Source organism: Gracilinanus agilis, chromosome 2 (genome assembly GCF_016433145.1).
Source record: "Gracilinanus agilis isolate LMUSP501 chromosome 2, AgileGrace, whole genome shotgun sequence".
NCBI classification, from domain to species: Eukaryota; Metazoa; Chordata; class Mammalia; order Didelphimorphia; family Didelphidae; genus Gracilinanus; species Gracilinanus agilis.
In genome coordinates, this window is record NC_058131.1 from 574,683,810 (window position 1) to 574,701,680 (window position 17,871).

A 17,871-nucleotide genomic window follows, 5' to 3' on the forward strand; every position below is an offset into this window, starting at 1 on the left:
ATGGCCATGGATGAGGAGGGAAGCAAGGTGTAAAAAGACTGGAATGGATGAGGCCATAAATACTTTCCAAGATAAACAGAGAATGTCATATTTGATTATGGAGGTGATTGGAAGGTACTGGAGTTTATTGAGTGGAGTGGGTAGGAAGAGAGTAAGATCTTCATTTTAGGAAGAACATGTGACAGCTGAATGAAGGATAGTAATGGGGAGGCACTAGAGACTGGAAGACCAACCAATAGGCTACTGTGATAGTCCAGTAAGAAGCAATGCAACCTGCACACCAGGTGGTAGCAGTATCAGAGGGGAGAAGGAGTTATATATACATATATATATATATATATATATATATGAGATGCTATAAAGGTTAAATCAATAATCCTTGCCAAAAGATTAGATATAAAGGATGAGAGAATACAATGAGTCAAGGATGACACCTAGGTTGTGAACTTGTATCACTATGAAGATGGTGAAACCTTTGGCAATAATAGAAAATTCCCAAAGGAGGGAGGTTTGAGGAGAGGAAGAAAATGAATTCCACTTTGGTCTTTTGAATTTAAGATGTCAACAAACACATCTATTTAAACATTTTGGACAAGCAGTTGGACATGCAAAGTGTTGGTCAGTAGAAAAATTCAGGGTGACAAATAGAAGAGAGAATCATCTACATAGGGATGATAATTGATTTAATGGGAACTGATCACTGGGACAGTGGTTGCTATTAAGGTCTCACCTTACTAAAAGCTTGAGGTTTGAAGCTTCATGGTTTTAGTTTAAGGCCTGAGGTACTCTGTCCTGGGCCAGTTAGGTGGTACAGTGGATAGAGGATAGGGCATGGATTCAGGAAGTCCTATGTTCAAGTTTGATCACGGCAAGTCACTTAGTCTTCTCTGCCTCAGTTTCTTCATCAATAAAATGAGCTGGAGAAGGAATGGCAAAACCATTCCGATGTCTTTGCCAAGAAAATGTTAAAAGGGGTCATGAAGAGTTGGACATTACTGAAACCAACTAAACAACAGCAATTTTTCCCAGAGCAAATACTGATACAAGATACAAGCTCCAGTAAGATATACAGGCATTATTCATTGGATTTGTTAAGGCTCTGAAAAGTATTGGAACAGTTAAAAAGCCTGGAAAGCATTCCAGTTGGGCTCAATAGGGATGACTTCTGATTTTAGAAGGATCACGGTGATGGCATTCTTTCTAGTTTCCTCACTCTGTCTCTCATACTGACCTATCTGCAGATATGAGGGAAAAAAAAAAGAATTATTCCATTGGCTCAGCCACTGGTCCCATTGTCTGAGCTGTTTATTGCCTTGAGAATCCAAACCCCTAGTGATGTTAGTAAATCTCTTGAAATCACACATTAACAATAAACAATCTTCCATCAGTTCATTCCTACTCATCACAGTAATTCTGAACCCCTGCCTTTCATTATTCAAAACTTAATCAATTCTTTTTAATCCCCATTCCCTCATTTTCATGTTCCTCAACCAAACCTTTCTTTACAAAATCCTATTCTTTATCTATTCACCCCTTCCAGTATGCTCTCTGGAATACATGCTCATAGGTAACATTTTTTCTTTCATTTGAATATTTTTCCTTTCCCACCCCTTTGATTTTCAGATTCTCACCGAGACCCGATTCCCTCATGATACTCCAGTTTCCCTGGTCACTCTTTCCAGCACTAGTTGTACTCTTATGCATTCCTCCATCTAACTGGTCCTGATGTTGAAGTTGAAATACTCCTTGCCTTCCAATCCCAGACTCTACTTCTAGCTCCATCATCACTCACTAGTCAGTAGCCAATAGTGTCTCCTTTAAGGTTCTCTCTCTCTATCTCTCTGTCTCTGTCTCTGTTTGTCTCTGTCTGTGTCTCTGACTGTGTTTCTGTCTCTGACTCTGTCTCTGTCTCTCTCTCTTTCTCTCTGTCTCTCTGTCTCTGTCTTTCTGTCTCTGTCTCTCTTTCTCTCTCTCTCTCTGTCTCTGTCTCTCTCTCTTTCTCTCTGTTTCTCTTTCTCTCTGTCTCTCTCTCTGTCTCTCTCTCTCTCTCTCTCTCTCTCTCTCTATCTCTCTCTCTCTCTCTGTCTTTTTCTCTCCCTCTCTCTCTCTTCATAGTAGCTAATGTACTCCAGCACGCTTAGAGTCAAACCAACAAACTAAGGGCATTTCATTATCATCTTTGAATATATATATATATATATATATATATATATATATATATATATATATATGATGCTTGTTTCCATAATCTTCTTCAATCCTGCATTTCGGGGGGAAGGGGGTTGCATGTTACTTTATTGCTGTTGCTGATCTTTCTTAGCTGTGATGCCTGCAGAATGTCATTTTTACAAAAAAAAATTTTTTTTTGCCAGAGAAAATTACTGACTCAAAATGATCATATTATAAAAAAGTGTATCCTGTAGTCCCAAGCTTCACAAAACAGACTTCCCTACTTCATGTGGGGTGTGTTTAAAAATGTTCCCTAAATTTAGATTGTTGGCCATAGTGATCTTAAATTAGGGGCTCTATTGCCACTTCTTTCACTATAAATCTTTCTAGACCCCCTACTGAATGCATTAGGACTAAAATAAGGTAGATTATGTCAACAATCCCAAAGTCTCTGGATGGAGAAGAATCTTTGGAAGGGAAAGAATTTATAAAATGTCATTAACATTAATAGTTGAGGGAATTACTGCTTTGCCCTTTCTGCTTCTTCTGCATGTGTACTTATTTCCTTTCTAGCATCACCTCTTCTGCATGATCTGTGTTTAAATTCTTTGGAACAAGGGTGTGGGGGCAGGGGGGGGGGCTAGATTGGGGGGGATTGGTGGGAATCATCATTTCCATCACCTTGCTTCCTCTTCCTCTTGACAAAGCAAAGCCAAGTTTGGGTTCTAACAAGTGTCCTTCCAGAATGTTTGCCCTTTGGTTATTTATCTATTCATTGCCAGGGCTGGCTAAAATGTGGCTGATTTTGGATGAAAATCTTTGAGTCCCTTCAGGAATCACGATCCAAAAGAATGATCAAGTTGGGTTGTTTCTCTAAAAGACAATGTATTAATAGGATCTTTTTGTCCTGGGTAGTCTCTTGAGACTTTGATAGTTTGAATAAAAAAAAAAGTAAAGAAACAATCCAGACTCAGTACATTTTTAAACAAAAAGACATTAACCTGTGTCTACTTTATTCTCCTATCTTAGCATAGGTTTAAATTTTTTTTTTCTATTCTGTTCTCTTGGACTTTATTTGCTAAACAGAATTTGCTTTGGAAATTACCTTTCTTTGGATCTTAGAAGTTGAGACTTTATTCTCAGTAGACAAAATGCCGGTGAAGATGAACTGGGCTTCAGTTTTACATTTGAGTGCCTCCTCAATGCAAAGCATTTTTACAATTCAATTTACTCTGCTGCTGAAGGGCACCTGCCACTTTTTCAATGAATAAGAGACTCAGTGAACATAGAGTGAGGGATAGGGACTGGACTTGTGATATCATTGGTAGGAATATTGTCTCAGATGACAAAAATTTCCTCTTACTGATGCTGGTCATATTTTCTAGAATTGCCTAGAGCACTAAGAGATTAAATGACTTATCTAATGTCATACATCCAGTATATTTTAGAGATAGTACTTGAACTCAATTCTAACCAGCTTTGAAACAAGCTCTCTCTTCATTACATCTTGCTGCCTCTAAAGAGACAATTCAAAGGTAGTTTTTGGGTAGGGAACCATTGTCATTGTAAAGGGACAATCTCTTGTTTTTCAGGAAAATGTACTGAGTTTTTCTTTTTGCCATTTTTTTCTTTTCCCCTGAAAAGCTATAGTAAGCTAATGTAAGCCAATGTGTTCCTGCTCTTCTAATGCAATTTGACCTAGACACTGTGCCATTGGGATTGCCAGGAGTGTTCCTCACTTCTGCCACCACAATCCTCTACCACTTAGAATACTTTTGTTTAGGAACTCCTTGGAAGGAAGGAAGGAAAAAAGAAAGGAAGGAGATAGGGAAGGGGAGGAAAGAAACAACCATTTATTAAGTGCCTACTATATTGGGCACTGTACTAAGCACTTCACAAATATTATCTCATTTGATCCTTAAAACAACCCTAGGAGGTGGGTGCTATTATTCCCATTTTACAGTAGGGGGAACTGGGGCAGACAGAAGTTAAGCAACTTGCCCAGTCACATAACTATTGTGACTAAATTAAATAGTTAAATCTGAGAACAGATTTAAACTCAGGTCTTTCTGACTTTAGGCCCAGCACTCTATCTACTATAACACTTAGCTATTATGTTTAGATGTGAACCCACATTATGTACACTACATGTAACATAAGATACAGACATTCTTTGCTTCCCATAAATATAATATATATGCCATGGGATGATTTATCCCTTGCAAAGGAACACACTCATTTCATTATATTTTGGTAAACTTGTACATTAATTTTATGTATGTGTGTGTGCGTGTGTGTGTATGTTTTGCATATGTGATATAGAATTTTCCATAACAGACTATATTGGTATCAAAACCTTAGCTTATAGAGATAGAAAAGTTGAAAGTTCCATCAAAATATTCACTATGAAAGAACTACTTTTCCTATAAACATTGTCAAGAATAAAGGAATAGATGATCCTTAGAATCAGCTTAGCTATTTGAGATATCTATAGATCTTCTCAAATTTTTTTTCTAGCTTTTATCCAGACCTTTTTGAATTTCATATGCTAATCACTACTACTCTCATCATAGTGGCCAATCTATCTTACTTAAGAAAATTATAGGATGCCACTATGTCCTAACTTTTGAACTTCTGTAGGAAGATTTTTAGAGTAACCATTATTCCAAGATCATTCTGTGTAATTGTTTAGATCACCTTATATATTTCCTTAATGAATACAGCTGTGGTATCACTTGCCATAAAAGCTTATCTTGGGCAAAGTGTGTGTTTTGCTTTGTGTTGAGAGTCTAATAATGCCTTGCTGCTTTGGCAGTTTTGAGACTTTAGAGCTTTACCAACATGTATTTAATTTTGGAATACTCACTCATGTTATAGTATGGAATTGAAAGAAACAACATTGCTTTGTCTTTCCTTTATCATTTTACAAAAATGAAAGACTGATTTCTCCCTTTCCTCAAGACACATGATATAGATATTGATTTGATGATTTTTATATGGGAGTAACTTTAGTTCAGGGTAAAATAAGGAATCTTGGTGATCTATTGACTTGTATGGAGCAGACATGGGTCCCTTTTTTACAGAAAATAAGTGAGTTTGGTTCTTAGATCCTTCCCTAGTGAAGATTATTGCGATTATGCTTATAGTAGGCTTAATCAAAATTAAGGTCCATTATCATCCCTTTTTGAGTCAGTCAGCTGTTACTGACTTGAAGCCAGTTCATCTGGAATCTTTTTCATATGCTTAGTAGAAGAAACACTAACTCACAGCTTCTCCCACACACTCATCAAGAGCTAACAGAACAGTGAGATTCCAATTTTTCATCTCAGAGTAACCATAAAGTTAACCTGGTAGCATTTTGTAAGGTCTAAGTGTCCTTGTTTTCTTGTTGGGAGCCAGAAACAATGTTTAGACTGCTTTAGTTTCCTCTCAGCAACATCATTTGGTCTATCCTCAATAGTCCAGATTCCTTTCTATTTCCTAACAGCAGGCTTTCCTTAAAAGCTCATCCCCACCTCCCCTTTTTGCCCCATCCTTAACTGAAATTTTATTGTTTCAGTGCTTGTGCCAGGTACTAACTGTCCGTTCTCTTTGAAAACATCCACTCAGTAACCTCTGCCTCCCCCTCACTTGCTTTCTCTTCCTTCTCCTCAAGGAGGAGTTAGGCTAAAATCAGATGTGCATTGCATGTTTGCATGGCTCACAGTAACTCACTTCCATCTCACCTCTGTGAACTAATCTTTCTTTCTCTCTTTCTCTCTTTTTCTCTCTCTCTCTTTTCCTTTCTGTGTTTTTCTCTTTACACACTCTCTGTAGCTGCCTGAAAATGCTCAACTTGTGGTGAGTCCCTCTCTCCAGTCTACATGCAAGGGGAGCGGACCAGACTAGACTGGGATTGGCAAAACCAAACAAAAGTGACTTAGGAAAACTGAATTGCTTCAAAATGCCACCCTGTGCCATAATTATCCAATCTGGGGAATTATATCCACAAGGTGGGGATGGGGGTAAACAAAGAAGGCCTAAACCCAGAAATTAGGCTGTCCTGTGTATGCATTCAAAACCCATCCCTCTAAAAAATTTTTCATTCCTTTTTTGGCTTAGTATATTATATTGCCCAGTCCCTCCCCCCAATTAACATGACCAGATAATGTCAGAAGGAGATGGACAGAGTTGGGGAGTCATAACTGCTACGTCTCCCCCCCAAGGGATTATTCCTCACAACAAAGGAATTCAAAATTATAAGGATGATGCCTTACTTAAATGATCTCAAATGATGTCATGGTCTCTAGCAGAGAAATGAACTTCTTTGAAAAAAAATCTGTAGCTTCTGTTGTTTGTCAACAGGTTCCACTCTCTAGGAGTTTTTGTGAGTTCTCTGACTTAATTGAGAAGAGTATGACCCAAGTATTGATTCTCTGAGGGATACCTACGAGGGGAGGAAAGGACAATTTTGTTTAATGACTCTGTCTCTATAAGATCACAGAACATTTAGTCAAGAAGTAATTCAGGTGGAGTAAGCTGCTAAAATACTGAACCCTAGCCTTTTTGTGCTAAGCAAAATATCCTAGAAGAGTGATGGCGAACTTTTTAGAGATGATGTGTTGGGCCCTGCCACCCTTCTTCCCCTTACCCCACACAGGAGAAGGGAAAAGCTCTCCCATTGGGCTGCTGGACAGAGGGGTAGACAAAGTGAGAAATGTCCTCATTGAGTATAGAGGGGGAGAGGAGTGCTCCAGGTGCTCTGCTTCCCTCCAGCTCTGCCACCTGTGAGCCACCCACCTTACTCCCTGTGGATTCCCAATGGACTGCTGGGCAGAGGAGTGAAGAATGTGAAAAAATGTCATCAGGCACGGTGGAGAGGAGGAAGGGAGCAGCTCTGCCCAAGTCCCTCTGCCTTTCTAGTAACATCCTGGAGGAGCGGAGGGATAGGTGGCTGTGCCCACAGAGAGTACTCTGTGTGCCATCTTTGGCACCTATGCCATAGGTTCACCATTACTGTCCTAGAATTTATGATAGGGAGTACCATACAGAATACATTAAGGGGTTGTCTGAAAAATATGGATATGCTAAAGAATCCATGTGTGGTGAGGAATGTTCCTACTGAGTCGTAGGGTGGCCTTCCTACCTACCAGCCTTCTCCCTGGACATTGCCTGAAATCCTCCCAGCCTCTCCTGAGCTTGTCTGTCTGTTGTAGTCTGGGGTTGTATCTCTTCCACATTGTCTGCATGCATAGGGGGTCACATTCCGTATAATGGCCACACCCTTTGGACTGCTTTGTTTTTGCTTGTGTTCATTGACCAATCTGGGCATCCTCTCCTGAACCCTGAATGACCAAGCCAACTGAAGAACCATGTTGGCCAGGAAATGGGGGGGGGTCCCTTTAAGGAGAAGGGGTGGGAGTAATAATGAAATACAAAAATGGGTATTTTGAAGGTAGAAATCTTACTTTTGGGACATGCATGAGTGAATTTGACCCCTTTTTTTCTGAGCAGATAAATGTTTGTAAGTCTGACTTTGTCATGTTCCATCTCTCCCTTGAGATGTCAGTCATATTTCTCTGAATCAGTAAATGAGCAAATATTTTTACTACCTTTAGTTTGCCCAACATGGTGCTAGGTGCACAATAAAATAGGTAAATGGATATTTTATATTTCTCAATCCTCAAGGAGCTTACAGTCAGCTGAAAAATCATATTCATGAAAAGCCAACCAATGATATAAGGCAGTAAAAAAGTACCAGAGGAATGATATAAACAGTAAATGCTATGGAAGGTCAGGACGGGAAGAGGCCACTAGAGTAAGGTTTCACAGGAGCTAAAACTGGAGCTGGGCATTGAAAGAAATGGATAAGTAAGGTAGAGAGGAGCTGTGAGGAGTATTCCCAGGCTCCATGAGAGAGTGGAAATGGACAGTGAGTAAAGTTGAAGAATAATAGATTTAGTGCTTGGAAAGGCCTTTAGAAATGATCTAGTTTCCCTCATTTTACAAAGAAAGAAACAGGGGCCCACATAAACTGTGACTTGCCCTAAGTGACACAGATAATAAGGAAATAAGTCAGAATTTGATCTTGGAGCCGCTGACTCCATATCCATCCCTCTTTCTGTTAAATCGTGGCTTAAAAACCTGGGGAAACTTATTTCAGCTTGCAATTAACAAGGCTGGTTGGAGTCTGGCTTGACTTATTTGGGACCTAAAGCTGTTGGTATGATCTTTGAGGCACAGAGTACTGAGAGATTTAGAGAGACTCAAACCTAGCCTCCTCATTCTTTTCTGAGACTTGGTAATATCTACATGAAGTGATTTAGTGATATTCAGCTTAATATCCAATAAGTATTCTCCACTCTCCTAATTAACTCCTTTGCTAGGTGTGTCTACAGAAATAAGGAATAGAAAAACAGATTGTGGGGAGTAGTCTCCCATAGGGTGATGTGGTGATGATGGTGATAATAATAATGTATGTATACTACATAATAGAGCTTTGAGATTTTCAAATGCTTTTCAAAAGTATCTCAATATTTTTTTGATCACAGTAACCATGGGAGGTAGGTACTGTTGATGAGGGAAAATGAGGCTGAGATTTAAATGACTTATCCAGGTTCATACAACTAGTGTTTCAAGGCTGAATTTGAACCCAGGTCTTCCTGTCTCCAGGTCCAGCACTCTATCCAGTGATGATTTTTTTTAACAATGCATATTACATCTTCATTAAATAGACAATATAAGTACAATCCATGTATTCAAATTCAGTAACTTAGCCATGCCGCTCTGCTCTACAGATAGTTGATTTCAGCATCAAAACATTAGGTCATAATATACCAGTTAGATGAGATCTGATAAACAATTTATGAAATATCTTGTGGCTTTTTTCATCTTGTGGCCAAATATCATTAATCTCCCTGAAAATTATGGTTAACAGGGCCATTAAAATGTTAACTCCTTGCAACTTAAATTGTCTTATTTTAACTAACTTTTGGATGGTCACACATTTCCTTATGCTTGTGTTTAAGTCCAGAAAACAAATGCTAATATTTGCTTACATCCTTTGTTGACACATGATTGATCTTACAGTCAGCCTTTGCAAAGCATTAAATAATCAAAGACTGATAATTATTTTAAAATGTTTATTAAAAGCCTATACATCCATGTTTTTCTGTGAACTTTTAAAAGTAAACTACAAATGTCCTTGATATACTACTTGCAGAAAATTTTTTGGAAGGACTCTAAAATCCTCTCATGTTCTTAATCAGTTTCTTACATTCAGATGGCTAGGTCTTATGCCTGACCAATTATTAATTTCCATTTCTAAGAATTTTTCTCTGTTATGGTTTTGAATATCCATTCCTTTGAGGGGGGAAAAGGTCTTAAGAGAGTTTTTTTTGTGTTTAATTAAGGTCCCTATATAGAAACTCCACATTGGTATGCTTAGAGATCATAAAAGTACAGCCTGTTATTTTTCAGTATGTACTTTTTACTTTCAAATATGTCAAATTTTAGGGAGTCCATCCTAAGTTCAGAGTATTGTGAGGTCCTGTTTTACAGGAAAATTTGCATAATTTTTATTTCCAAGGTGTCTGAATGAAAAACAGGGTCTTAACAAGTCTGAGAGAGCCAAGCTTAATTACCCTTAAAGATTTTCTTTTAAGTTATTAAAAGTCTGAATTCTGTCTACTATATGATTTTCCCCCATTCCATGGGCAGTGTTAATGGTCCTCTATTTCCACACCTGACATTTTCATTTTTCTGTGTAATCACCCCCCCTGAAAGGAACCTCCTCACCATTCCACTTCTGGACTTCTCATTCACTGCAAAAATTGGCTTTCCTCTTTGTCCCTGCAACCAGGAAAACAAAGGACAGGGATGAGCCTCAGGCAAAGTGTATCTCATATGTTTAGCTCTATCAGTTGGCACTCTAAGGTTCAGCAAAGGAAGCTGGCCTAAATTCAGCATGGTGTTTCACCCTTAATCCTAAACATGACCAGTTGTTAAACACAATATTGAACATCAGCTAAAGTCTAGGAAAGGCTAATTTTTGTCTTGTTCGATGTCATTTAGTAACCACTTGTCAGACTAATGATCCCCAATAGATTTTAAACAGTGTTTTTAAGGCGTTCTTATTTTTTTTTCTTTGTTCACTATTAGTAGCATGCTCAAAGGCCCCCATTGTGAGCTGGAGCTTTTCCTGTTCTCTCTACCAAGAGGTTCTCGATTGTCCATTAGATTCCACAAGAGCTTCAAGCATCTGCTTTCACTGGGATTTGTGTGCCTCGAGTCACTCCTTGCCAATAGTGCCTGTAGACGGTCCATGTCACCAGTCTGAAGAGTTTTGCTGTTCAAAGAAAAAATGCAAGCAGGGTGTTGGGATGCAGCCCAGCAAATTCCCAGGCCTACTTTTGTTACAAAGAGAAGGCAAAAGGATTTTATCTTAAAGCTAAAATGAGTCACTAACCTTTCCCTCCAGGCCCTCTAAGTTCCTGGTGCTTAGTGTCCTGCCTTTACATTAGTGTTGAGGGGGTGGGGGTTGGGAATAGATTGGGTATTTTCAGATTGAGACAGAGCAGTCATGTCTCCAAGATTTCTTAGCAGTTACCCATCCTGCATGCTCTATGTGGTGTGCTCCCATCCCCGTTATCAAGGGGAAAGAAGCCCACCACCCACAATTCAGAGGGTTGTAGTAGGTGTCTGCCAGGGCTCCAAGCCATCCACTGACTTGTGCTGTCCTTTGTGCTCCAGGTGCTGCTGTTTCTTTAAGAGGAAAAGGAAGAAGACTGCCCAGCGCCACAAGTGACCAGTGCCTCCCAGGAGTCCCCTCCCCTCCCCCAAGCCCTGGGGACTCTTCAGTTGCACCTGCAGCTCCTGCCATTGCTTGTTAGAAAGGACTCCTCTCTGGGAGGAGAGTGGAAGAGGAGAGGGTGGAGATCAAAAACCAAAAAGAGAAGAAAACAGATGCCCCAAAGGAAGCCAGCATGGGGTTGGCCAGTGCTGAATCAGTTCACTGCTTAATTGCAAGCCCAAGCCAGAGGCTCTTTGTGGGATCCAGACTCCAGGCAGCTCCATCACTGCTTGCACTTGGGGCTGCCTAGTTGACTCTCCTTCCCATTGTTTACAGTGAAGGTGTCATTCACAAAAACTTGACTACTATTCTCTTCCTCAGTTTACTCCTGTGCTCTGCCTTTCCTTCCTCCAGTGAAAAGACTAATAAGTAAAGGCTTTATATTCTAAAGGTAGGCTGAGAGGACCTTTCCCAGACAGGGTGGGCAGCTAACGAGTGGGAGAAAGGCAAGCCTGGAGTTGGAGAAAGATTTCCTCCACCTTCCAGGCTCCCATCAACAGAATTCTTCTTTTTATTCATCTGTGCTGCCACCGATCCCTGATCCAGCCATGGATTGCTGGTTCCTTCCCTGTTTCCCTCTCTACTTGTGATGCTACTATGCACACAAGCTGTGAGAAATTTGCAATCTACTGTCCCTGTAGAGTTGGTGTTCTTGGCTTTCTTGGTGAACAAGCGCTATTCTCCAAACAGTAATAGGACAGTGCAAATTATTTTGGAAAAAGAAAAATTGACCTTATTGCACTTTTAATTTTTTAATAACATGGCAGATGCATATTGTGTCTGATTATTTTGGGGTTTTACTTTTTCTTTGTGGAGGAGTGGGGCTAGTGCAGCCACTGAGGGAGAAACATGGGTCCAGAGGACATTCTCAACACAAGGATCTTGGTCTTCAGTACTCAGAAAAAAAGAAGCCAAACCTCAAGCCATCTGAATCATCTCACTCAGATTGGCAAGGTCTGTAAGGAGCCATACTTGAATTTCCAGTCCTACTTTTCAGCTATTGAATATATCCCTCCCAGAGCCTCATGACCTGACAGTTCGGAGGCCCTCACTTGCGTGCACATAAGACAAGCTAGGTTGGACCGAAGAGTAACTTCAGCTAGATGAATTATCATAAGAGAAGCAGATAACCAACCAGGAAATCAAAAATGTTATGCTTCTCACACAGCATGGGTCCTATCTGGCTAGATAACTGTGACTTTCAGAAGACATTGGGGTAAAATTGAAACAAGCACTACCACCCATTTCTGTGGAGAAAAAAAGAGGAAGAAAGCCAGCATGGCAAGGAGTGGACTTGTTCTTTGCCTTCTGACTATGGGATGAAACTGGGGATGTTTGTCAGCAGCTGAAACAAAGCCTGGAGTAGACCATGTCTGCTTACCAGACTGCCCTTGCAGCTCGACTGTAGACCATGTGATCTGCCTAACATAGCTAAGCTTATGTAGACCTCTCCAAGAAGGTCAATAAACCTAGCTAGCAGCAAAAAACAGTGTTGAGAAATGGAACACTGGAATAAATGGGCTAAGGCAAGATCGCTTGGTTCTGGAAAACCTTGGGGAAAAGGGAACTATAGGGAAAGATTTTAAATCACTTTGTCAATATATATAGCAGGGATAAGTGTAAGATGGGTGGGGACAGTGAGCCTAGACAGGTGACAGAGAACTTCAAGTAGAACGATGAAGAAACTAGGTCTCCTTCCACCTGAAATACTCTGCACACCATCATTTCATGCTGACACACCACTGGGAAGGGGCTCAACTCTTCCACTTCCTGCGTGAACAGGGCATAATCTAGATTTAGTATTTTCATTCTAGATTTTCATTGGAATTCAGTGGCTTGACCAGACAATGATAAAAAAAAAAAAAAGTGATAAGATTCTGGCCTAGCATCCTAGATTATTGATTAGCAGAGGGCAGAGGAATTATTATCAGGGAAGGAAGGGTCTTATTTGGGGGAGGATGATGGGGAAAGAAATATTCTCCCATCTTAGTCTCTTATTTGCAGAAGAGCTAGAGAAAGCTCTCTATGAAGGAAGGTGGCGTCCCTTGGTCTTATGATTTTGTCACATGAAAATCCTGGTCTCCAAATTTGGGGGTGTACCTTTGAACTTACATGTGTGGAGATAGTTTCTAGTAGTTAGCCATTTTCTGCTACCAAGTCTCTCGTTGCCTTACTTGAATGGAGCAGAAGCAGTGCTGGCTAGAGCCATAGTGGGGCTCCAGCTGCCCCAGGAAGACCTGGGCTGGGAGTTTAGCTTCACTGACTTCTTATTTGTGTAGCTCAGATAATAATTGTGATTTTTCTTTTTGTTTATTTAGCAAGAAATCTATCTGTATGTGAAATGCAGTGGTAGGGAGGTTCCCCGTTTCCTCTGTACCCCCCAGAAGACTTTGAATGTTTGGGACTTCACTTCCTTGCCCTGTTCCCTGGTGGTTATGCCCCAGTTTGTAAGACTTAGATGGCTTTGTGCTGATTTTGAATTGGTGCATATGCAATTCCTTAACTACTCCTTCCTTATCCCTTCCCAAAGAAGGACCTGCCAAAAGGCACCCAGGAGAATTCTAGAAAAAGGGGCACATCCTAGAAGAGCCTGGTGTGGCCTGGCAATCTCAAACCTAACCAAGTGCCTCTCACCAAAAAAAAGTAAAGGCAGTGTCCCAGCCTTGCCTGGCCACCAGGTAAACCCACCTGCAGATGTGTCTATGGTTTTTCTTGGGTCTCACATTTTTTTTTTGAAGGGATAGCTCTTGAAGGGTGGGATTTGAGTAGATGGAGGGGTTCCTTCCCAATGACCTATTCCTCTGATGCCCTCTGAAGATTTAGCTTTCATTAAAGAGGTGTAGAAATGAGGAGCCAGATCCCCAGCATTCTGATAATGTTTCCTGCCTGCCTAGGGCCTTTGCTTCAGTGGGGTCACAGCACTGTCACTTGGAAGAAGCAACTAGACTCAGGAGTTTCAGGGTCTTCTGATAAAAAAAACAAAAACAAAATGGATTATAGGAGACCTGCATCCAGTGAATATTAGGAACAGCCTTCCCTGCATAGCTAGAGAAAGAGTTCTCAGAGACAAGTTAGCAGACAGCTACACCTCTACTTGTAAAACAGGGCTTCCTTTCATTCTAACCCTGTGATTGACTAGCAATGTGACCTCTAGGGAGACAATTCTTAATGTGTGAAATTCCAAAACTATTTGCGGTGATGATTTTGCTCTAATTCCATACTTCAGTAATCCAAACTCTAAATAAGTCATAATCGTTCCTGGCCATCAAGGACTGATGAAAAACATTCATCCTTCAATTTAAGTTCAGGAAACTCCCATTGTTTACTTCAGCTGACCCTATACTATACTGCTGAAACTCACCTATGCATATGCAGATTGTTGTTAGTTACACCCTGAATAGATGGAGGTCATACTGGGATTCCATCATCATCTTTCCTAGTCCTAAGCTCCCTGGCTATACCCATTGACCCCAAAGAGGCTTCAATTGTTGTGTCTGAATCAGGTAAATGGCCCTGTTATTGGTTTGGCCAACAGAGTATTTTCCCCATGTTAGCAGGGCAGAGCTGGGAACTGTGTTGTAGCTCAAGTATGAAAAAATGAACCGTTCCATCACCGCTAGCCCTGTCTCCAGATCTGCTCTGGAGCTTCCCATGGACCAGGCAGATTTTCATTTCAGAGTGCCAGATGAGGTGAGATTCCCTGAACTAGAGCCCAGGAGACTGAGCAGCTTTTTCCTCCAGCAGTCAGCTTGCCTTTGTAATGGCTTCAGGGAACAATATCTGGCTGCTTTCTGTCAAATGGGGCCAAGGAAAGGGAGAGTGCTTGTGCTTGGGGGGGGGGGGGGGAGGCTCACTTTCTGCCTGCTTTAGGCTCCCATAGAGAACTGACTAATGCAGGGGCAGGTAAAACAACAGCTTCAATAGACAGCCGTTATCGGGAGGATTCCAGCATGTGAGTAGTGATTGCTTATTTATTCTCAGTATACTTGAAAACGCATTAAAGCATCTGCTGCCCATTAGCCAGAAAAGGTATCTCCTTTTAAAGCAGCTTCCAATATAGCTAAATGGAAAAGTACATATAATGCTCATTCAGTGTTGATTCTCAGTGTTAGTAACTGCTTTTTAACACCAAGAATATGCAGCACTTGGAACATTACTTCAAAGTGGTTACTAAGGATCACAGCCTTAATTTTTTTTTAAATGTTAAGACATAACCCCTCCTTCTTGCCCAATGAGCATGGCATGCATTTCTTAAAAGTACTGCTTCCAATAGAGTATCTCTCAAGAGGAACTTGCCTTCCCCCCCCCCCCTTTAATGTACCTCTATGCCTAGGCATGCTTATACTCTAGCCCTCCTTTGTTCCTTTCCTTCCACTACCGCTAGCCATTTTTTCTTGGTCTCTCCCTTTCCTGCATTTAAGTCAGTTTTCCATACCAGGTTAGCCAGCCTGAATAGTATCCAATGTCAGAGTAGGAGATGGGCCAGGATTCCCTGGGTTTGAAGCATGTGATGCAGCCTTTGGGAAGCAGTTAGAATCCACCATGGCCAATACTGCCTCTTTTCTGGGCTGCTGCTGCTGCTGCTGCTGCTGCTGCTACTGTCAGTTACTATTTGACCCTCAAGGGGATCATTTCATACCCAAGGTGAAAAATGACCATGCCTAGGAGTCCAGAGAGTTGGAATGATTGCCTTGGTCTCCCTTTCTGCCATCAGTGTGTGCTTTAAAAACAAGGAAACAAACAAAAGGCACTGCCTTGTAGGAAGCTGCTTTTCCACAGAGAAACTAGGGCTCAGCCACCTGCACACAAGCCTTATGGATGGCTCCTAGGTCCCAGCCCCTACTAGGGTCTTCACCACGGAAGGATCAGTTAGGAATCTGAAGTGATTACTTTGGTTTTTATTTTATTGTTGCTTTTGTTTAAAGGAAAGGAAAATGTGGCCCTTTTGAGGGTACTTGAAGTTTTGAGCAGTGTTTTAACCACAAAGTAGGAATTTCAATGTACTTGACTAATTAAGCAGTCTTAAAACATTGGTATGTTTTCCTTAACTCCATTTCCAGGTAACTGAGTGCAAAAGAACTGGTTTCTTCGTTGTACTCAAAACAGTAGATAGATTTAAATTCCACTGAATATAGACAGTGGAAAGCATATTTTCTCCAATCCACCAGGAAATCCACTCCAGTATTTGTGTATAGATCAGCCTATGGAGGAAAAAGTGAATGTGTATTTCATGTATTTCTAGTTTGATTTACCAAACTCATTGTTATAAAGAAACCTCAGTTATCTAAACAAGATGTTTTTTCTTTCACTCCAGTAAAATTTCTGATGCCATCGTTATCTGCAAGGTGTCACATTAGAGAGGTGTCCCTGGTAGTATATGGGGGTGATCTGTAATCACCTTACTAACAAATAATTACCAGGAATGTGGTGATCTTGACAGTTGGCTTTCTTCTCTCCCACCCCTCCACTGTGCACGTGACTTTTTCTTTTTCAATGTTCCTCTTCTTGAGCTCTAGACCAAATCCCAGGTCATCTCTTGCACAGAAAGCCTTTAAAAGGTTTGTCAGTCTGTTAGGAATGTCTCAGGAAAATGAGCCATTTCTCGGGGGGCAGGGAGGGGGGGGTAGGGGATGGAATTATATACTGACATGTGTATGTATATATGGTTTTCCTAACCCTACCTGCTTACAGCTCAAGCTGCTCTAAACTGTGTTCCTGAGTATTCTTGGAAGAAAACAAATGACAAATTAGTGCGGTGTGCTGATCCTGGTAAAGATTCTCATTTGTTGAAAGAAAGAAGAGTAACAGTAGAAAATATGTAGATGATACCAAAAAATATTCTAACCCCCAATGGAAAATAATATTAAGTCACAAATTCCCACTGGATATATTGCAAGCTATAATTTATTATATTATTATTTTGTCTATTTCTTTAACCTTTGCCCTTGTACTTTCAAGAGGGGATGTTGGGGATATCGATTGCAACTTTTTTTTTTACTGTAAAATGTATAAATCAGCTGTGGAAATCATTTTTTAAATTGATATTGCGTGGATGTGTCTGATTCTTGTTAAATGCCTTTTTGAGTTTTTTATCTTTTATTTGAAATATGTAATGCAATATTTTATTCATAAAACCCTGGCACTGGTCTCAAAGCTCAGCTGTGAAAATGAAACTTGTAGTATTTTTTAACATGAATGTCAATTTAAAGTGTATTTGAAATGGTTCTACCGGGATAAGGGCTTATATACCACTGGGAAAAGCTCCTCTGAGGGGGGAGTGGCTTTCTTTGGAGAACATGGGTCCTGATATCTTTGTCTCTGAATTGCCCATTTCCTAGGGCAGCAGGAGAAACACAAATGTGATCTTAAAAGTACACCTCTTCTCCACTTTTGGGAGGGGAAGGGACTCAGTTTGCACCCTTTTTGTATGTAAAATAAAATGTCTTACCTTTCAGGCTGGTCCTATTTAGTTTTTCTTTTTCTTTTCTTCTTTTTTTCTTTTTCCCTGTCACATTTCTAGGGGCTAAGACTCAAGCCAGGACCAGCCTTGGTGTGATTTAGGCTCTCCACCCATCTCCCTACCCTGGTGCTACTGAGACACTAGCATTAGTATTTTCATTCCTTTTGGGTGGAGCCTTGCCCTCTCCCGGTGGTCCTATCCAGTGCTTATTCCGAGTTGGAATGTCACTTGGTGCATTTCAGATCTTTTTCTTTAGTCATTTCTGTAACCATAAAAGCTCAGAGGAGAGGGGGAGGGGGAGGGGACCGGAAGCAGCTGCATTGATAGAAGTTATTCTGAGACGGAGATGAAGGTCCCTTGAGATATCAAAAGAATTGTCCTCTGTGCAAGAGGCTCTGCACAAATTATATCC

General features: G+C 40.6%; 1 protein-coding gene across 1 annotated transcript in view; it reads left to right on the forward strand.

The window, feature by feature from the left end:
* CSNK1G1 (casein kinase 1 gamma 1) overlaps positions 1-6,013 on the forward strand; it is a 111,828-nt gene extending 105,815 nt beyond the window's left edge. The window contains 1 exon segment of the mRNA XM_044665353.1: positions 5,986-6,013. Coding sequence (XP_044521288.1) covers positions 5,986-6,013 — 28 coding nt within the window.
* Positions 6,014-17,871: the final 11,858 nt, after the last annotated feature.